General features: G+C 44.6%; 1 protein-coding gene across 1 annotated transcript in view; it reads left to right on the forward strand.

Moving 5' to 3' along the window:
- The first annotated feature begins 5,697 nt into the window (after window positions 1–5,697).
- Window positions 5,698–22,885, forward strand: part of MOB2 (MOB kinase activator 2) — a 46,081-nt gene continuing 28,893 nt past the window's right edge. Inside the window, exon 1 of the mRNA XM_075836969.1 lies at window positions 5,698–5,839. Within this exon, the coding sequence (XP_075693084.1) occupies window positions 5,823–5,839 (17 nt within the window). The 5' untranslated portion in view covers window positions 5,698–5,822. The remainder of the gene's footprint in view (window positions 5,840–22,885) is intronic.

Raw genomic sequence — 22,885 nt, forward strand, 5'->3', positions numbered from 1 at the left:
CCGTATTTTCAGACGTTTTTGCTCACTGCGTGTGAACATACCCTAACGCTGGATTCACACACATGTTCGGTCCGTAATGGACGGAACGTATTTCAGCCACAAGTCCCGGATCGAACACAGTGCAGGGAGCTGGGCTCCTAGCATCATAATTATGTACGATGCTAGGAGTCCCTGCCTCTCCGTGGAACTACTGTCCCGTACTGAAAACATGATTACAGTACAGGACAGTTGTCCGGCAGCGAGACAGGGACTCCTAGTATCGTACATAACTATGATGCTAGGAGCCCGGCTCCCTGCAGTGCAGTGTGTCCGGTCCGGGACTTGCGGCCGAAATACGTTCCGTCCATTACGGACGTAACATGCTCGTGTGAACCCAGCCTTAGAGTGCAGTCACAGAGAGCATATTTTGTTACAGAAATTTCTACGAAAGAAAATCAATACCATTCGTCAGAAATCCAGATGCAGAAATAACCCCATTCACATGAATGGTACTGATTTTCACTCACAGAAATTTCTGCAACAAAATCTGCAGCGTGTGACTGCGCCCTTGAACTCAAATTTGCTGTCAGACTTGTGATCTAACCGCTTAACTCAGCATCTGAGCTCAATGTCAATGCCCTTCATTTTGGTTACAGAAACCAGCAAAATGTTTATTTCACTTTAGCACTTAATGGAAAAGATTGTGTGACTTGGGATCGTTACAAAATAAGTAAAGCAAAATATTTACAGCGTTACGCAAAATGGAAACTAGATTACAATTGTGAAATGTTGTAAATTGTTCAAAGCAGAGTTCTCCTTTAAAAAGAAGGATCTGAAAACATATTCTCATGATTTACTCTGCGTACACAAGAATCATGTAAGACATCCTGGTGGGGGTCTGAGATTACAGATCACTAATATGATCTTCTGCCACGTATCTATATCATATCAGAAGATCATTCTAACTGGATTTCCCCTTTAAGTGATTTTTGGAAAGAATGCTGAAGATCGTGGTCATAAATTTAAAAAAAATAACTGGATATTTTTCATAATGAACAATAACGTGTCTCTCTTAAAACATCTGAGAAGTGGGGAGGTATGCACACAGACCCACTCCCATCTCTCTTGAATGGGGGGTCCAATATCCTTAAAAAATACCCAGGGCAGGTTTGTATTGATACAATATGACAGCTGCATTGACAACATAGTAAGTCGTAATAGCTAATTCCTTTAGGCCTAGTTCACACTGAGATTTTTGGCGTTGTTTTTGACACGAAAACCATGCCATAAAACGTCCGAAATTGCCTCCCAATGATTTCAATGGGAGGCGGAGGCAATTTTTCCCGCGAGTGGAAAAAAGCGTCAAGCTCTTTCTTCAGGCGTTTCTGTCTCCGACTTCCCATTGACATTAATGGGAGGTAGAGAAATCGGTTTTCGCTGCGTTTTTTTGCCGGCAGCGCTCAATGGCCGCGGCAAGGAGAGTGCAGGCAAGTTAAAATCTGCCTCAAAATTCGCAGATTTCTCTGCCTGCAATAAACTCTGTGTGAACATGCCCTTAGGCTTAGGTGTCACATTAATGCTTGAGTTTTTCTTTGACATTCCTATCTTGAAAAGGTCAGTATCCAGAATGCTGGACCCACGGGCAGCACCCTCATTCCTGGGTCAAACCGGGCCACGAGTTCTGGTCTCATTGTGCGTGGCCGAATAACTTGTGTTTTGGGTGGAGGACCTTGAGGAGATTGGGTATGTATTGAGACTTGGTGGAAAGATCTATGAGGCTGGGTTCACACTCACTATTTACGAACGTAATTCGAGCGTTTTAGCCTCGAATTATGCCCGAAAATACGGCTACAAAGCGTCGGCAAACATCTGCCCATTCATTTGAATGGGTTTTACGATGTTCTGTGCCGACGGTCATTTTTTTTACGCGCCGCGTAAAAAAGACGCCCGCGTCAAAGAAGTGCCTGTCACTTCTTGAGACGTAATTGGAGCCGTTTTCCATAGAAAAACAGCTCCAATTACGTCCGTAATGGACGCTGCGAAAAACGCCTGCACTTGCCATTACGTCAGAAATTCCGCAGCTGTTTTCTCCTGAAAACAGCTCCGTAATTTCAGCCGTAACGGACGTGCACGTGTGAACCCAGCCTTATACCTCTTTTTGATTTCAGAATGCTGAAGTATATGTGAGGCCCAATCAGTGTTATCAGTTGTCTGTCAGGAAGTGAGGTCACCGTGGGTGTAATGACATCATAGGACTCTCTGAGCTTTATGGTGTCCTTTACATACTAGATTTTTTTGCGGTCGGAAATCAGACATGCTCATGAATGAGGCCTTAGGGTATGTTCACACTGAGTTTTTTTGCTAAACAGAAAATATCTGCCTCAAAATTCCTTTATTTTTAGGAAGATTTTGAAATGCAAGCTTATTTTTAGGCTTTTTTTAATAAGTTTTTTGAGGCTTTTTTGTCATTTTTTTAATTAAACAAATGCAAAAAAAAGCGTAAGAAAACATTAAACGAACCGTGGTGTTTTTTTTTACCGCAAACAGTCCAAAAACGCACCTGGAAAAACAGTTCTACCAACATTAAAATCAATGGAGGGAGATTTGGGGCATCATGTGTCGCTGAGTCCGACGCGGTTTCCGCATTAAAATCAGCGCCATAGAAAGTCTATGAGCCCCAACTCCGATACATCGGCTTTCCGGAAAAAGCCTTACAAACACAAAGCAGCTGAGCACTCACATGAGCGCTTCTGCCGCTTCGTTTTAGTGATTGGTGGGGGTCTCAGTGCTCGGATCACCAATCAAATCTTCGAACATGTCACTATGACATATCAAAAGTTTGTCAAACGTTTAGTTTAATACAAATTTCCACTAGATGGCAGTACGGAGCAGGCCCATGAATTTCGCACATGGTTGCACTCTTTCAGTAATAGCTGGTTCTATAAATACATGTCAGTCCTGTTACTGCTGACTCAGCTCTTGAGCGTCCCAAATGTCCAATGAAAACAATTTAGACCCATTGACTGATTTGCTCTCTCCCCAATTCCCTTACTGCTACTGTATCCTGGAGATCTACAAACCGGAAAATCCTTTTAAGGTCGCCAGTAATGAACGGACATACCCGTAACACCATGCTATATCACATGCCCATGTGGTGGAGGGCTGAGTGCCCGTCAGTGATGGTGCAGTCTTTCAGCTGTCAGTTGTGCCGTTTCGCACACAGGTGGCAGAATAGCCACTATGGCTTCTAAGTTGGTAAATTGTGCTAGAGTGGCCAAACTGGCTACTTTGTCTTATTGTACAGAAGTCAATGCGCCAATATATACTAATTACATGTAATCATATTTAGAAAGGTTTACATTGCAATGCTGTTATATTTTTTAATAAATCTGAGATTATTATTCATATGATGTGTACACAGCTGCTATGTCATTGTGCCCTCATGCAGACAGATCCACTTACTGACACTTACGTGCCGGAACGGAGACGCCTCGACCAAGGAGCACACATTCTAAATCCACATTAACCATTGCTTCTAGGGGAGAATATGTCTGCACACATGGAGTCATGCCTGTCACCCAGCAGTTGGGTCATGCCTGTCACCCAGCAGTTGGGTCATGCCTGTCACCCAGCAGTTGGGTCATGCCTGTCACCCAGCTCATCATCTGCAATTGGGCACACCTACCAGGCCATACCTGCACATTGATGGCGCGCCAGCCTCCCTGGCTATCCAAGACCAACAACTAAGGATCATCCGCACAGCCATGTTCTTCCCATTGATGGATGCCATGCTGCACAGAAATGCCCTGCCACACAGCAGTTCCCTGACCATAGTGGGCCCACTCTTTTGTTTGATTGGTGGGCGAATGCCCCAATTCTGCTCCTTACAAAAAAACACACTGAAGCCAAAAGGGCATGTATACAATCTTCACCCCCATAAATACCCTTGTGTCTGAGAGGGCCCAAAGGCACCATGAGGCCGAATTCAGACGAACGTAGATTACGTCCATGTGACGGCTGTTAAAACAACGGCTGTCACACGGACTCATGTTTTTCAATGGACCTTGTGAAGGGAAAATAGAACATGTCCTATTTTGTTCCATTTTCACGGATCCCACCATAGACTCAAATCTATGGGGATCCGTGGAAATGGAACCCACAAGGGGCACCTCGGACATGAAAATCTTCACGTTTTTTACGTCCGAGTTTCCCCAAATTCGTGTGAATCTAGCCTAAGACACCAGTATTATAAATAGCACATGGTAGGTGGGGGGCCTCTCGCATGTGGGTTCCAAATAGGCCAACCAATAGGCTATGGCTAGATAAACAGGCAACAGCATGACCGCCCCCGATAAAGGTGATGATCAGGACTAGCGTGTTATTTACCACCATTTTATTTCTTCAATACAACTAAATTTGAACCAACTAAATAGACGATTCAAAATTTATTGTTTTGCGTGTACAACCCCTGTACAATTCTATGGGTCTCCATGGTAACAGACTACAAGCAAACCCTGTGCTGTCTGATCCATATTCCCTTCTATTTGACCCCAACTTCTTAGTAACATATATTCGGTAGGCTAAAGGGGTTATCTCACCACCTCAACTTATCACCTATCCACAGGATAGGTGTATGATAAGTTTTTGGTCGCTGAGGGTCCCACTATCCTGTGGATAGGTGATAAGTTGATGTGGTGGGATAACACCTTTAACAAGAGGTAAGGCCTCATGCACACAACCGTAGCCATGTACACGGCCGTGATTTTCGGGTCGGCCGGCTATGGACTGTCAGCCGCGAGCCGGCCGCAAATCGCAGGCTGTGCACATGGCCGCGGCCATTATTTTCAATGAGCCCGGACCGCAGAACACGGCCGTAATAATGCCGGCCGTTCTTTCTGCGGTCCGGGCTCCGAGGCTATGCACGGACCGTGGAAACCACGATCGTGTGCATGGCCCCATAGGCCGAAATTCTCCCGTGGATTTTCGGTGGAATTGCGGCTGCAAAAGCACGTTCGTGTGCAAAGTGTTTGGAGTGGCTTATGGGGTTCGTGTGCAAAGTGTTTATACAGGGAGATGTGCTGCTGACTAGCGACCATTTGTTTGGCCGCATAAAAGATCCGAACAGCCAATGAACGAGCGTTGGTCCGTGTAAAGGGCCGTAACAATCAAGGAAAATGACCTTGCAATCTAAATGGAATGGGAGGAGGGACACAATCGGTTTAAGGGGCTCATTTTGTCCAAGTATAAGTTTGGGGGTGGGTGATTCTATTAGTTTTTTATTTCTATATTTTGCATCTTTAAAACGCCATTCGTCTTATACCTAGAAAAGCTGAGTGACAACCAGCATGGCCGCTATTACAGCTCTCACAGGGGTTGTCACCCAGTTGTCAGTGACTTCTGAACTGCAGCAGAATAGATAGGTGGGGACATCACTACGTTACTAGGCAGATTAGATGCCCGGGAGTCTTGGAAGGCTGGGTGACTACCCGTATGAGAGTTGTAATGGCCGCCACATTGGTTGTCACCCAGTCTATTCCTGTGCTCAGTAGCCTGCGGTTATAGTGAGACTACAAATCCCAGCATCAGGTTGCAGCTGAGCCATGAGGTAAATGTAGCCTATGACAGTGCTGGAGACTCCTCCTACTCAACCCACAGCTGTCACTGCTCTACCCACAATGCTTCGCGTCCGCAGTCTCCCACCTCCCATGCTGCCCCGCTCGGTGACGTCAGACCCGGAAGTGTGCGTACTGCGGGCGGTGCTGTGTTTACTTCCGCCGGAGCCGGAGCCTGAGCCGGGGAGCGGGAGACACCGAGGATGAGCTGAGCCGGAGGGGACAGCAGACATGGAGTGGCTTATGGGGTAAGACTATGAAAGGTGTTCGTGGGGGCATAAGTGGCACTAGAGAGGTGGTGCAGGGTAATATGAAGGGCATGAGGTGATCCTGGGGCAGCAGCTGAAGGGAAGAAGTTCTGGAAGGTGGAGGAGGCCACATGAGAGGCAAGGGTTAACAAGAGGTAACATGCAGGGCAAAGCGGTGACCGCTACAATAAGCTTCATAGGGCATCGTGGAGGGCAGTGTGGTGATGGCTGTCACTGGGCACGTAGGGCAGCATGAAGGGCACTGTATTGATAGTTATTTTGGGAGGATCGTTCAGTGGGGTGACAGCTATTATAGGGTGTCTAATCTCTGAGCAGTGGGGTGACATCTATTATAGGGTGTCTAATCTCTGAGAGCAGTGGGGTGACAGCTATTATAGGGTGTCTAATCTCAGAGGGCAGTGGGGTGACAGCTATTATAGGGTTTATAATCTCTGAGAACAGTGGGGTGACATCTATTATAGGGTGTTTAATCTCTGAGAGCAGTGGGGTGACAGCTATTATAGGGTGTCTAATCTCTGAGAGCAGTGGGGTGACAGCTATTATAGGGTGTCTAATCTCAGAGCAGTGGGGTGACAGCTATTATAGGGTGTCTAATCTCAGAGCAGTGGGGTGACAGCTATTATAGGGTGTCTAATCTCTGAGAGCAGTGGGGTGACAGCTATTATAGGGTGTCTAATCTCAGAGGGCAGTGGGGTGACAGCTATTATAGGGTGTCTAATCTCAGAGGGCAGTGGGGTGACAGCTATTATAGGGTGTCTAATCTCAGAGCAGTGGGGTGACAGCTATTATAGGGTGTCTAATCTCAGAGGGCAGTGGGGTGACAGCTATTATAGGGTGTCTAATCTCTGAATCTCTGAGAGCAGTGGGGTGACAGCTATTATAGGGTGTCTAATCTCAGAGGGCAGTGGGGTGACAGCTATTATAGGGTGTCTAATCTCTGAGAGCAGTGGGGTGACAGCTATTATAGGGTGTCTAATCTCTGAGAGCAGTGGGGTGACAGCTATTATAGGGTGTCTAATCTCTGAGAGCAGTGGGGTGACAGCTATTATAGGGTGTCTAATCTCTGAGAGCAGTGGGGTGACAGCTATTATAGGGTGTCTAATCTCTGAGAGCTGTGGGGTGACAGCTATTATAGGGTGTCTAATCTCTGAGAGCTGTGGGGTGACATCTATTATGGGGTGTCTAATCTCTCAGAGGGCAGTGGGGTGGCAGCTTTATTGATGAGGCAGATTGCATGGCGGATATGTTAGGATGATGCAGTGACGGCTATATGGGGTGGATAGCGCAGCATGGAGGTATAATGGAGTGACCTCTTATCTGGGATGATGAGGGTAGTATTACTATTAGGGGTAATGGGGATCTGCAGGTCTAGATTAAACTACAAGTAGATAAATGATTATGGACGATAGGTAAACGTGCAACTTAAAGGGAACCTCACTATATTTTAGGGCACTAAACCACCAGCATGTTGTTCTACTGCTGGGGAAGTGTCCTAAACATTCCCCCCTCAAAACTCAGTTTTCGCATTTTGTATATAAAGAAGTTATAACACAGCGTGCGCTAAATGTAAATGACCACAGATGAGTCCAACGACTTCCTGCACGTGCTCAGATGAAGTCGAGGCTACTACACCTTGACTCCTCTCCGGACTCCTCTCCGGACTCCTCTCCGGACTCCTCTCCGGACTCCTCTCCGGACTCCTCTCCGGACTCCTCTCCGGACTCCTCTCCGCTAATTTACATTTAGCGCACACTCTATTATAATTTACTTTGGACAAATGCTAAAAAGCCCAGTTTTGAGAGCGGCATGTTTAGGATCCTATTACCCAGCACTATAATGATATGCTGGTGGTTTATTCCTCAAGTCTAGTGACCGGTTCCCTTTAAAGGGCAAGTACTGAGATGTGCACTGAGTTATACTGAGCAATATAAATAAGAGGGACAATTGGGGTTGATGTGGCTTTAGCGGTTACACTAATGGCAAGATTGTAGACGTAAGTTGTTATTCCAGGGTCGATTGGAATTCAGAAGGGCAAATTATTAGAGAGATCGCAGAAATCAGGGAGAGATGTGAGTGTTTTAGGTGAAAACATGGGGGGATGGACCTCCTGGTTTTAGGATGCTCTAAACATGAGCAATGGTTGTAAGATGACCATCATATCGTGCTGCCCCTTTATCTCTTGTATTCTTCTCCTGAGACTGCAGCAATACAACCCTTTCACTGCCAGCGTGACGGATAACTGGAAGTTGACATTTATTTATAGAAAAATCCTATTAATAATGCAGGCTTAGATGGGAAGGTATGGCACTTTCCGTTCTCTGCTGTCAGCACAGGCTGAACAGCTGGCTCATTTGAGACAGACTGGTTGCTATGGATACACTGCCTAACAACCAAAGACGGTTATCCGGTTACACGTCCCCGATAACCAGTCAGTCTCAAATTACAAGACTATTATAAGACAATTTAAGACTGAATTGGCACAGAGCTCCGGTCTGAGAAGGGGGAAGGACACGTGGCAGTACTTGGACCACATTATCAAAGGAGAACTACCACTCTGTTTTGTGTGTTTTAAAAATGTGGAAAGAATGTAAATATCATTTTAAGATCTTTTTTTTTCCCTGTGCTGAGTTATCAGAGAAGAGTTTATATGCCCGTGCCCCCAGGATAATTCCTGCCCTGTGGTCTGACGGTGTCATCGTGGGTCACTGGGCCCCTTAGCAAACATCAGAATCCGACGTTCATTTGTCTAGCACGGGCTAAAAAAATGAAGAAAGCCGGATTTGTTAGTGAGTTGTCTTATGATTACACTTATCAGAGCACAGGAACAAGAAGTGTTGTCATGAGGGCACCTGCCGAAAAGCTCATCTCGGAGAAGACCTGTAGCTTCAACTTCTGATAGTTTTCTTTTAAAGTGTTCCTCTATTCTCAAAGAACTGCAGACCTGTCGCTGGTGAGGGGGTCCATGCTCTGTCACCCCACCGGTCACTAGACTGCAGAGCTTGTCAGGGGGCCCCCATTGGTCTCGTTTTTTAGAGATGAAAATGGACCACAGACTGTAATTCCTTCTAATGACCCATCTTCATCTTTGAGTGAAGCTGATGGGGTACGTTTTTCTATGGAACTCCTTCTGCCAAGAGACCTTGGGGGTTACTACCACTCAGGAGAACATTTAAATTTTGTAAAAAATGTTTTTGACCCTATGGTATTATTGTAGGTGACTTTTCTGCAGTTTACAGCTATATACTCGGTCTTTTCCTTTCCCCCATGTATTGTACACAATCTTTCAGTTTTACTTGGTGTTTTTTATTGAAAATCCAGTGGAGTTGCTGCTGAGTGAGAATATACAAGGGCCATCGCTCAGGAAATATTACTGGACCGCTCTGCGGATATATAACTTGGCATGCAGTGTTCTGTCCACGTTCTGCTGGTTTACACATGGACGAGCCGTTCATCAATAGTTCTGACTCGTAGTAAATATGAAGGATAAAATCAGCGCTATTGTTGTCACCGGATGACAGTACTAAATGGGTCCCCAATTCATCCATACGTCTTTACCCATCACATACCGTTCTCTCCCATGTGACGTGTCCTATTCACTAGCCAGTTGGTTGTAGTCGAGGCAGTAATCCTCCCCTCAGTTACTGTGTGTGTGTGTGTGTGTGTGTGTGTGTGTGTGTGTGTGTGTGTGTGTGTGTGTGTGTGTGTGTGTGTGTGTGTGTGTATATATATATTTTATAATTTCTTTATTACGTTGTTTCATTTTGCTTTTCTATGTACCTGAGATCTTGGAAATACCGTCTCATCTCAAAGGTGGCAAGAGCCGGCTTTATATATCAGATTTAGTAGCACATAGGCTGCGATAGAGCTCGTAGAGACCTCTGATCTGGTGGAGTATAGATTGCTCAGGTCTAGTACGCAAAATTGGTTGTTTACTTGGTGTGCTACATGGTGGTGATTAAGTAAGGACCTGTTCACATCTCTGTTGGAGGCTCCCATCACACATCCGACTAAAAATGCCCGAAACAATAGCGCAGCATGCGACGCAATTTTTTCCGTTAAAACGAGGGTCACCATGACGGAAACCGGACAGAACTTATTATTAAAGTCAATGGTTTACGTTGGGTGCCAATGGTGTCCGTCTTGCAACAGAAGTGGCACTACCGGTATTTTCATTGTCTTTTCTACTCTGATGGAGCAAAGGAAGCCTTGGCTGCTGGTGTGAACAGGCCCTAATCATCGTGCATATATTCAATACTTTTTACCTGTGTACTTACATGACGTGTTTTTTTGTCGTGGTTTATCCTGGGATTTTGGTAATTGCAGAAAAACCACAACATTTTGGTGAAAACTGCACCAAAAAAATAACTTTTATAAATACACTCTAAAGTCTCTCTAGGGCAAACCCTCTTATTTTACGTCCTCTTCTAAGGTGCCCAGTGGTTGCATTGGCACGCTCCCTAAACGGCTTGGAAGGGGATAATGTCATGTATTCTACTTGTAAATGATAAGCCCCACCTGATGTGTATATACTTCACTGTCCTGTGGAATTGCAGAAGCGTGAAGTGCTGTGTAATGTGGATCTTCTGGTTTGGCCGCGGGGGCTCAATAACAGATTGTAGCTTATGGACTGGCCCTTAATATACCCCTTGAGGTCCCCTCTTTGGGTGCAAATGCTAGCTGTTAGGTAATCTTTTAGGTTCCCTAGGGGTCTGCCCTAGTGACAGATCCTCTTAAATACTAATGCCTAAGCTATCAAATTATTAATACCGCCATTGAGCAATTAGATGAGCACAATTGCAGTAATTGTTTGTGTGCTCTCTTACAGGCTATGTACACCATTAAAATTGTCAGATCTCTCTCTCTCTCTCGTTTGGTTCAACTTTCTAAATACTTTTTATTAAAAATAATTTTAACTTTTTGAGCTACTGCTTAGTACCGTGTATACAGAGCAGGTGTATCTTGCGCTAAGACCTGTATCCGTCAGGTCAGCGGCACTGACGGGTTCAATGATGGCGTGTCCACAGGATCCACCCGTTATCGATTGATGAAAATGCGCTGCATCTCTGCACAAGAATGAACATGATTTTTAAAAACTCCATCACTCATTTTATTGTACTGTAAATTGCTGCGGATTTGTGATGTGGAATCTGCACTTGTGATTTAGGGTGTAGTCACACGTCCCTGTCTATTTAAGTTTTGAGAAAAATGTTCATTTAACAATGACATGAACACGCTCTTAGGCCTTATTCACACGAACATTGAATACGTCCGTGTGATGGCCGTTAAAACAACGGCCGTGCATGTATTTCAATGGGGCCGTTCACACGACCGTGTGAAGGGTCCGTTGAAAAATAGAACCTGTCCTATTATCTTCCGTTTTCATGGATCCCTCCATAGGCTCAAGTCTACGGGGATCCGTGAAAAGGGGACCCCCACAGGGGGTGAATCTAGCCTTAGTTTCACTACTAAATTAGCCTGTGTATCCATGACTTCAGACTTAGGCCATAAGAAAGCAGTAAACTGCTACTTATTTACGCAGCGCCAACGACTGGATGAACCAGACACCAGGAGGTACAAGTGCCTGATGAAGGTCTAATATACGACCGAAACGTTGTTTTTTTTTTTTATGTGGCGTCCTATAAAATAAGAAATAAAAATTCTACACTTCTCTATTGAGTACCATATTACAGGCCAAAATACGCACGGTCTTCAGCTTAAGGCCTAAAACGTCTGGAATCCACATCAGACAATGCTACTACCTGTGAATATATGTGCATGCAGAGTATGGTTACCTGGATCAGAGTTATGTAAATTGAATAATTTGTATAAGCCAAGTGTATAAACTTTTGAGAAATACATTTGCGTTATTTTTTTTTTTATGGGCCGCTGTCACTTTACCATTACCTCATATTTTTAATAAAAATCTGCACTCCTTCCATACAATAATCCAGCAATTTTATGGTGTAAGTTGTAAATGATTGACGTCTAACCAAAGACTGTAAAACTCCATAATACCTAGTTCCATATTCAGACGACCCCTGATCCTCTTCTTAGAGGAACTCTTCTCCTATCTGCTCCGGCCACATCCTGCAGCTGAGGTGTGCGCATTGTTATATAATGTGGGGCCTATATAATGCATAGTGGAAATGACTCGGCCAGGCCAGGCTGATGCAGATATCTAACAGACGTTGAAGTAAGCGCTGCCTGACTTTTCCACCGGGGGGGGGGGGGGGGCTGTATTATGTTTTAGAAGTTGATGCATCTGTGGAAGTCTTAGTTTGGGGTTAGGAAGTAATATCTGCTGTAATGTCATGTTTATGAGGACATGATTCTGTAATAATAACAGGAAAGAGGTTTTTGCACAATTGTTTTATTTTAGGTCACATGATGCATCATTTTCAGATTGGAGGCTGACTGTTCACCTAACACGTGGGTAGGGAAAGCTAATTAAAGGGCTTTTAAACCATTTGTGGCATTAGGCGCCCCCATCTAGAGGTAAAGGTGGGCCCCCTGAATCCCGTCGTTCTGATAGTTGGGGTCCCAGAGTTAGGACTTCCACCTATAAGGTATTTATGACATATCTTGTGTGACTGAAATCAATGGGATGTCTGTAAGGCCTCGTTCACATCTGCCTCCGGTGCTTCCATTGCTCTGTTCCGTCATAGGTCAGAGCAACAAAAATACCAGAAGCATCGGAGCTGTTGCATGACGGACACCATGGGCACCCGATAGAACCTATTGACTTTTATAGGTTTTGTCAAGGTGGGTGTCTGTCATTTTACCAGTCAAAATAGCGCAGCGCTTTTGATCGGATCTGTGACCGAGGTCTCCAACACAGATGTGAACAAGGTCTAACATACATGCATTCCCGTGTCCTTGACAGCGAGAGTCTCTCTTTGCAGTGTCTCTCCATTCTGGCTTATAGAGATTCATCCTCATGGAGGAGGTATGATCCAGCATGTGGAAAAGGGTTTGTCCAGAGTGGTTAATGTATTTCTTGGTGTTTTTAAAAAAAAAAAAAAAAAAATGTCCTCGAGATCACGTCACTAGCTGCTGCAGTGTAGAAACCAGACTGTAACATCGAATACAAGGAGCACAAAGCATGTGCAAGGTACAGTTAGGGAACGCATACAGGATTAATGCCCATTCTTCATTTTTGACTTAAGTTGTCGGACCTGGTCAACCGCTTTTCAAAAGAAAAGCTCTGCAGAACCAGCTGCGGAATCGCCCGGCAATCAGGAGTTTTATGTCGGGGGAACTGTGGGCGGCCTATATTTATGTAACATCACAACAAGTCCATTCAGATGTATGGCTGATCATGTGTAAGCTCTGGCTCATAGAGGGGGGTCCAGGGCAACCCTACTATAATATCCAAATCCCCTGATAGTACATTATACAGTTAGGCCCCTTTATGTCATCAGAGTTTGATTACGTGTATCATGTCTGTGGGCATCTGTATACTTTTCCATCCATATGGATAGTCTGGTATTACAGGTGTTATCCTATTAGGGTATATGGATAGGGGTTGCCCTATTAAGTAATATGGACAACATAGAGGCGGGGTGGGTCTTGCTCTGGTGGATTCGGGGTGTACATTTGTTTCATGGACGAACATTCAATTGAACAGCTGCGTGTAATACTGCATTGAGCTGTTGACTGCAACTTTCCACAACCGCTGTTTGCATATTGGGGGAGGGGGGGGGGTCTATGTAGCCAGACCCTCAGCAGCACTGAGATTTTAAATGTCTATGATGAGACAACCCCTCTAAGCAAATCTTTCACTCAGATCAGCTAACCAGGACACCCTACAGTAACAAATAGAAAATGAATGAGTAAGAGCACATCTAGTCTTCTGTAAGGCTTCGTTCACATCTGCGTCAGAGCTCCGTTCTGGCGTTCCGTCTGAGCTTCCCATCAGAACAAAATCCTGTCTGAAACAAACGAAAACCATAGGTCTCCGTTTGCATCACCATTGATTTCAATGGTGACAGATTCCGTTTGTTTCAGACAGGATTCCGTTCTGACGGGAAGCTTCAACGGAACGCCAGAACAGAGGCCTGACGCAGACGCGAACGAAGCCTAAGTGGGACAGCAACTCTTGGAGAATTCCCTTAAGGCTGCAATCACACCTGCAATTTTTGTTGTAGTTTTTGATGCAGTTTTTTGAGACTTGGGGTATGTTCACACACACTGACCAGAAACGTCTGAAAATACGGAGCTGTTTTCAGGCGAAAATAGCTCTGGGTTTTCAGTCGTTTTTTTTAACAAGTCGCGTTTTTCACAGCCATTTTTGGAGCTGTTTTTCAATGGAGTTCAATGAAAAATCCCTCCAAGAAGTGTCCTGCACTTCTTTTGACGAGCCGTCATTTTACACGCCATATTTTGACAGCGATGCGTAAAATAAAGGCTCGTGGGAACAGAACATCGTAATTCCCATTGAAAGCAATGGGCAGATGTTTGTAGGCGTATTAGGGGCGTAATTTGAGGCGTAAAGCGCCCGAATTACGTCTGAAAACAGTGCGTGTGAACATACCCTAACACAGGAGTGAATCCAAAAATAAGGAAAAGTTTAGAAGAAAGACTGAGATGCCTCCTCTTCTCTATCCACTCCAGGCGTTGTCTTCAAAAATGCCACAAAAAACTTGGACAAAAACGGCAAGTGTGATACTAGCCTTATAAAGGGTAACTAAACTTTTTAAAAAACTTTTGATGTAACTTGTCAGAAGTTTTGATCGGTGGGGATCCGAGCACTGAGACCCCCACCGATCGCTAAATAAAAGCGGCAAAAGTGCTCGGGTGAATACAGAGCGAGCGGTGCACGGGCCACGAGGAAAGCCGAGCGCTTCTGCCGCTTCGTTTTAGCGATCGTGAGGCTCTCCGTTGTTAAAGTAGATCCAACAAGGACCCTATGGACTTGACGAGAGCTGTGCTCATCTAAGTGTTGCGATCTTGGGTGGATTAGGCTTCGTTCACATCTGCGTTCTGTTTTAGCAGATCCGTCTAAATTTAGTCCTCGTTCACATCTAAGTTGGAGGCTCTGTTAGGGGTCTGTCACACATCCAGCCGAAAATAGCGCAACATGCTACTCTATTGTTGCCGGCTAGACCACAAACACCGGGAGGGAACCCATTAAAGTCAATAGTTTCCATTAACCGCCTGTGGTGTCCGTGGTGCAATGGAACCGGTTTTTCCCTTTAGTTCTGCTTCTCTGATGATCAGAACAACGGAGCGGCAAACACAGGTGTGAACCCAGCCTTAAAAAAATAAATAAAAATATCACAATATCGGATACCTGACTGAAGGCAACAGAAGGCATAATATTCCTTTATTGACTGATTCGTCTGCAGGATCCGTCAAAAAACGGACACTTTACCTTCAGTTTGGCATCAGTTACGCCCTGTATTTAATGGTTGCGTTTTTTCAATATATTTTTTTTGTGCAGTTTTCATTCTGCGCATGTGTCTTTACAAAAACTGATTCATTACATGTAATGCATAAGGCTATGTTCACATCTGCGTCATGGGTTTCCGATGTTCTGCTCCGTCAGACGAGCAGAAGGGAACAACCAGACAGACGGAAGCCATTGATTTTAATGGGTTCCGTTTGGTTTCTGTCGGGGTGTCCGTGGATTTACTGGAAACAATAGCCGGATCTATGACGGAGGCTCCTAACAGAGATGTGAACTAGGCCTTAGCAGACAAGCCATGAGACCTCACGCTCTCACATTTGAAAACAAGGAGGCACAATGAACACCAAGGATCTGAAGGCGTTCTGCATGAAACATGTTGAAACATAATCCTATATTTCTCTCCATACAAACATTTCTATTTTAATTGAATGCGTCCCACAGTCAAGGACTTTGTTTATCAAGGTACCAACGTAATGGCATATTTGCCGTGGGCACCTGCAATGAAATGAACTTTATTAATTTTCTGGGTACATCATATAGATGATGAGTACAGACATGTATGTCCTGCAGCCCTACCTGCTGCCCTACATGTATTCTAGTATACTGCAAACTCCGTTCAGCTACTGTTTGTATACACTGTAAGCATGACACCAAAGGGAAAGTAAACCTAGAAAATAATGAGAGAAATAAGCGAACACTCGTATGTTGGTCTTGACACCACCAGTCTTGCGGTACAGTTTATTTAATCCTAATGGCCTTCTTTTTGGGATGAGAACAGTCTTCGGTCTTTCGGTGCAGACCAAGCAGTGGCAGGAGGTTCTCAAGCCAGATAGATGTTTAATCTGAGGTCCGTGAGGAGGCAGGAGAAACGTGTTTTATTTTTTACATCTTGGGTTGTCTCCGGGGATAATCAGGATGAAACGCTACAGGCAAAACTGATGCACTATGCTAAAATGATCCGTTCTGCCTAGGGTATTCCATTAAAGGGGTACATTTATGGCATAATGTCTGATAGATGTGTGTCCCTGCTTTGGGACCCGCAGCTTTGTCGGAATCGTGGAGGTCCAGGAGGAGAATGAATGGAGAGTTGACTGCATATGTTATTTGGACATGCCACAAATGTCTACACTTTTAAGGAAAAGGAGGGTTTATAGTCCATGTTTAGACCTATCCAAGAAACTGAGGTCCCTTTTAGTGACTATGTGGTATACCATGTTATTTACTGTTGTTCCACAAATAGTTAAAAGTGGGTATGAAACGGCTGAATGAGGCCTGTGTGATATGAAAGGTTAAAACCGCATCCGAAAACTGCAACGTCTGAATGGATCAGACCCTTAAACAAGTCAACAAGGCAGATATAGTAAAATTAAAAGATTTTTTTCCAGCTCACCGGTGTCCAGTGTCTTCAGTGATCCAGTGCACGGACCTCGCCCTGGCCCAGGCGTCATCTACAGCAGCAAACAAAAGGTATGATCCAGCACTTCATGAAGCAATCTCAGGACTTTATTGTATAAACATTAAAATTCCACCTAGCACATAAAGACAAAGTGCCAAAACGCGTAAGTATCCTGGTCCTTTGTCTTTTATGTGCTTGGTAGATTTTTAATGTTTATACAATAAAGTCTTGAGATTGCTTTATGAAGTGCTGGATCATACCTTTTGTTTGCTACAGTGCAGATACCCAGAGTTGTGGCCTTCTCGAGCTACAAGTCATTCCCTTGCCTCATCAGCATTTTTTTTTATTGCCTACGTTTTACAGGTACGCATGCAAGTCAGCACGGTTTTCAAAATTCAGAATTGTTAATGACCTCGCGGTAACGCAGCCATTAACAATCCATTTGGAAACTGCGCCAACTGGGACATCCTTTTCGGCCATCCAGCGGCCTCTATGTGGAACCGTACCCAAAAAGTGACTCTCGGTGATTTAGAGGGTCATTTATTGGCTATAAATACACCCGCTAGCTCACCATATGACAACATCTTGTAGACAGATGCCCCTAGTAGGTCTGGGCAGTAAGGTTCCTGGCATAAGAGCATTGTGTGAGTTTAGCTGCATGATATAACTTTTTTACTATAATTTTCAGTGCATACTTATACGTTCCACAGTTGAGGTTGTACATCATCTCTGTCGTTTTCTATAAGGTGTGACATTGGTCTGGTGCACGGAGGCGCCTTCCTGTGTGAAAGAGAACAGAACAGGGTGACACATTCTAACAAGGGGATATTGTCATATATATATTTTTCAGGTTTATTGCTAAATGATGCCTGCTGATCTACTTTTATACACCAAATCCCTTCATTGCACTAGTTGTAACTGAGTGTCTGGTCCATGTCCACACAGCCTGCACCCCCTTCTCCCCTCCAGATCTCAGGCAGCCTTGTCCGTCGCCTCGCGGACTGGAAGGAAGCGTTCTGCGGGCGCTATTGTTGCTGCACAATAACATCGTGCTGTTTTATTTGTTTTTGTGTTTCAAAGAAGCAGGAAGGGTGGCGGACAAATGAATGCTTGGTATGGCTTTGATGCCGACCTGTGAAGAAGAAAAACACTGAATGCTCTTCCACTTTTTTATTTTATCCTGCCAGATATACAGTATAACCAACTATATTCATTTAACAAATGCAACCGTGCCATACAGATGAGTAGGTCTGCCCATTGACTTGTTTTTTAAAGGGGTATTACACATAAACCTTTATTAGATGTTCACAGAATCTCCAGGGCGGGTTTTGCTCTGCTCGACTCCCCTAGAAATGAATGGTGGGAGCCGGACACATTAGTTGTGCCGTTTTTGCCGCAAATTTGCAGTAATCGTGGAAAGAAATAATGGCACAAAACCTGTTCGTGAGAATGCACCCTCATTTTTTTCAATGTATAATCCTTTAGGCCCCATGCGCACCACCGTATTTTCATCTATCCCGAAAATCCATAATCACCGTTATTTTATCCGTATATACGGATCTGTTCTAAAAAGACAGGCTGCAAATGATGTCGCCAACATGTTGCGTAGCAATACTTCCGTAAATACAGGCGGTTTACGGATGCACATCCGTATTTACGGAAAATCCCATATACTTCTATAAGCATGTCCGTGCCGTAATTACGGCCACAAAAAGGACATGTTCTATCATTTTTTTACACGAAAATAAAAGGGAACGTGTCTGTAGCCAATAGAGCTGTATAGGACCCTAATTACGGATGCAAAATACGGTCGTGTGCAAGGGGCCTTACCAATGAGCCTATTGATATCAAATATTAGAATTCTGGTCGCAATGTCACATGACGATTTCCATGTCGCGTGACCAAAGTTGCTGTGTAGCCCCAGCCTTAAACCTCGTATCTATGACCAGCTTTATCCTGCATGCACATGTTGCGTATTTTGCTGCAGAAAATACGCAGCAAAACCGCAAGAAATTTGCAGCAAAAAAACGTACCTGACTATTCGTTTATGATGATTTTCAGTGCGGTTTTTACATTTTGCTGCGTAAATCGCTGCGTTTTCATGCAGGTTTTGCTGCGTATTTCTGTAGCACTGCAGGGATAGAATTTGCATGCGGGATAAATTGACATGCCGCGGTTTAGAAAATACACACCGTCGGTCAATTTACATCCCGAAAAATACCGCGGAGTGGACATGAGATTCCCTGGAATCCTATTGCCTATTCCCGGTACTGCATTATGCTACGGTTTTGACGTACGCAAATACGCGCAGCAAAACCACGTAATACGCATCGTGTGCATTGACCCTTAGGGTATGTTCACACGCAGTGTTTTCAGGTCTATTTCGGCGAGTTTACGCCTGAAAAAACTTAAGCTGAACAATTACAAACCTCTGCCAATTGAAATCAATGGAAAAACAGCATTTAATTCATACGGGTCTTTTTACGCTGCTGGTTTAAAAAGCCCACTTGGTCTAAAGTAAAAACACGCCCACTTGGGCATTAAGCAACTCATTAGCATAAATCTAAAATCGCTAATAAAGTGGTGAAAATAGATCGTTTTTTTAAATAAAAAAGCACTGCTGTCACCTACATTACAGCGCCAATCTCCTTATGTAGGAGAGAGGGCACTTATAATGTGGTGACAGAGCCTCTAAGTGACCCTCCAGTCTCAGGACAAAATTATAAATGTGATGGGATATATGGAGTAATATCACGTGAGCAGCTCCGGACAATCTGAACAGTGGGAGCGTCTCTTTGTCTAAGGAGCGCTGTAGCCATTTTGGGACTGCACGCAGGGGACCCTAAAACAGCGGATCCACAGCAGAGGTGCACAATTGGAGGGCACCAGGTAATATTACTCTGTCCACCTCATCATATTTAAAATGTTGTCCCGGGACCGGAGGGACGCTTTAAGCCTTGTTCACACAGGTCAGGTAACACACCTTCTTTTCAGCCAAAACCATAACAACATGTTTTTCTTGTAAGCTGGCCATGCACTAAAGATTTTGTTGTGCCAAAAAGGACGATTTAGACTTTTTCAGCCAACTGTCGGCCCTTTTGCGTGACAGACGCCGGCCGAAGACCGATATTGGAAAAGTTGATCCGTTGATGTATGACCAGCTTACAAGACAATTATTTTTGTTATCCTAGCTTTGGCTGAAAAAAAGACACTCAAGCCTGACCTGTGTGAACAAGGATTTCAGCTGGCCAGCTTTGTTATACTTGTTTTCGCTAGAAAAAAAACGCATAAAAATTGACACTGTGAAGACGGCCTAAAAAAACACGTTGCTACAGATCCGCTAATGACATAATGCAGGTGCAGGTTAATGACACATTACATTTGTACTGCCTTGCCTTGTTTTACCGTGGGCAGAGGTGTGACCTGAAGACAGGAGTACATATTTTTCATCCTATTTCAACTTTGATTTGTTTTGCCAGCCTTTATAACTCAGTGGCAAATGACATGACGGTAACACGGCTCCATATGAGTTCTGCGTGGTGCGTAGCCGTTATATGGCGATTGTTCTCCTATGGATGTTTCCATACTTCTGTGGGATGACATGTTTGTAGAAGGCGCTATTTTTTAATTTTTTTTTTTTTTTACATGGGCATATTTTTGCCTGTAACGTGCGCCGATTGATGATACAAGTGGATCGGCGCTCGTTTAAGCAGCCTTTTCATGGGCGACAAACTGTATAGGAGACATGATTGTTCGGTCCCCATACAGTTTGCAGCATTGTCGGCAGCACATCCCATGTTTACACGAGTCGTGCTGCCAACAACCCACTTTTCTGGCCGCATAAGGCAAGCGCTGCACTGATTCTTCTTGTAGTTCTACGGAATGATTTTAACTATTGAGTGACCGCTGCAGTCTACAAGATTACTTACAACTCAATGTATTATTTTGGGCTGTAGCGCAATAGTTAAGATCAATCAGTAGCTCTACGAAAAGTCTAGGTGTAGCCGGGCCTAAAAGTTGTAATCGGCTAACACGTCCGCGTGGGCCAATGACTGGGAACAAGCGCTCTTGTAGGGGCTCGTTTGGCCGAATATTGGCCCAGGTAAGCGGGCCTTAAGTGTACAGTCATATGCAAAGTAGGATGAGATGCAGTGTGGGTTAATATGGTCTAAAAAAAAATCCCACCTGTGTATCTCTGCAAATAGTGTTGTGACTTATACAGAAACCTACAGTGAAATATCTGGTACCATACAGGATTTCACATGTGCGCTCTGCCGGTACTTTTCCATATGTTCTGTCTGTCTGAGGCCTTAAAATAATAAGTTCTTCAATTCTCCATTGTATTGCGTGGACGGGTGAAGCGCTCCGCTCCAGTGCTGCCAGGAAGGCTCAGCAGGTACAGCTCTGCTATTTATAACTTTGCTCCGCTTTATAAAGTTCTACCAGGAGCTGATCTCATGGAAAATGATCCCTCACAACAGGCGGTGGTGATTCAGCGCTGGCTGCTGAGTGAAGGTGTTGAATAGAGCAGATTATACTCCCTTTTCCCTCCAGGTCCGTGTGTCTGCTCCGCTCTCCCCCTAGCTCTGCTCTTCTATATTTTGCTGCCACAGTATTTATAGCAGGTGGGGTGTGTCCCTCGCTGCCTGGCACTGCCTCCTCCCCGCCTGCGTTTCCAATTTAACTCTATCCAACTCTGCTGTTCATGTTGGCAACTATGCCATTCTGTGCCCCTGGCGCATACAAACTCCTTATTGTGCCTGCTCCCATTACCCTCCTCTCTAAATGCTGGATCATAGTATATAAAAAGAGCTCCCAATATATATATATAAATATTTAAAGCGTGATAGAGATGCGTAACGGAACGGAATTGCTGCAGAAAATGGTGCATATTTTTCTGCGTTTTTCTCAATGTTGGGGGATGGTGACCTCTCCTCTGAAAAACGCAGCAACTCCACGTTCCGCAGCAGGAATTGACGTGCTCTGGTACGAAAAATACGCACCGCAGGTCAATTTCTGCTCGGATATCTTTCGCAGCGTGTGGATGAGATTTGTTAGATCTCACCCACTTTGCTGCTACTGTATTCTGCTGCCTATTTTTCCTCCAATTCCGGACGGAAAATACGCAGCAATTCCGCTACGCGTGCACAAGCCCTAAGAGGGATCAGAGGAGAACACATTACTCTGGACTTTCTGTCACTCTTCCCATTGAAGAACACTGCAGTCAGCCTCTCTCCAACATGAATGGCGGATAACGGAACGCATTTGATGCATTGGGCTTCACCGAGAATGGAGATCAGATAGGTTTGGGGTGCACTTGGCTGCAGGACTCTCTTCCAGTCCTGTAGAGCTCAGTCTTTGCTCCCACCCAGAATCAGGTTGATTCATTAAGTACAATTAACACTCCAGAGAAGAACTCACCTGGTGGATGCTGAGACCGGGAATACTGGACACTGAGAGCAGTCACTCTGGAGCTGTTTGCCAAGTTGCTCAGTCTGATCAGGCGCAGTCGCTCCTATAACGTCAGCAAGTAAGACGTCCGGCCGGCTTTTAGCTCGTTCATTGTTTTCAGTTTTCATGGTTGTTCGGCACCGCTCAATGCTGAGTTCTCATGGGTTTACACAGGACCGCAGGGAAGCCGACTGCAGAGATATCACAGTGTACAAAGACTGAGACACCAAAGACTTGGGTCCTGTTCACACGGTGCAATTTTTTTTAATGCAATTCCAGTTTTTGCTTACAAAATTGATTCAAGCACATGACCGGATTCAGGATCCATATCTCAACGCATTTCTCTGGAGGCGTGCAGGGAGTCCGCATGGAAAGATAAAAAAGAATAAATGCTGAATGCACACAGTCAGTTCACACTTTGCATTTTGATGCATGAAAAAACAGCAAGTTTTTGGAGGACTAGTAATTTTCAGGAGTGTGTCTTATGGGTCTAGTCACACGGTGCTGTCAAATCGATGATTGCCACAGTTCTGACGTGACTTTGCACAAACCGTTTTGCGGTAATAAGCCGCGATTTAATCGCACCGCGTGATTAGATCCGTAGGTTAGTTACAGTACAGTCATGGGTTACACCGCCAAGTCGCAGTTGTGGAATAGTCTGGACAAAAAGGAAGGAGTTCTTTATTTACGATTAGTAGTGTTGTTGTTACATTGGCCATTTCAGCTCTGCTACATCTGTACCTATATCTGCACCTGTATCCTGATAAGA

Source organism: Rhinoderma darwinii, chromosome 9 (genome assembly GCF_050947455.1).
Source record: "Rhinoderma darwinii isolate aRhiDar2 chromosome 9, aRhiDar2.hap1, whole genome shotgun sequence".
In the NCBI taxonomy this organism is placed as follows: Eukaryota; Metazoa; Chordata; class Amphibia; order Anura; family Rhinodermatidae; genus Rhinoderma; species Rhinoderma darwinii.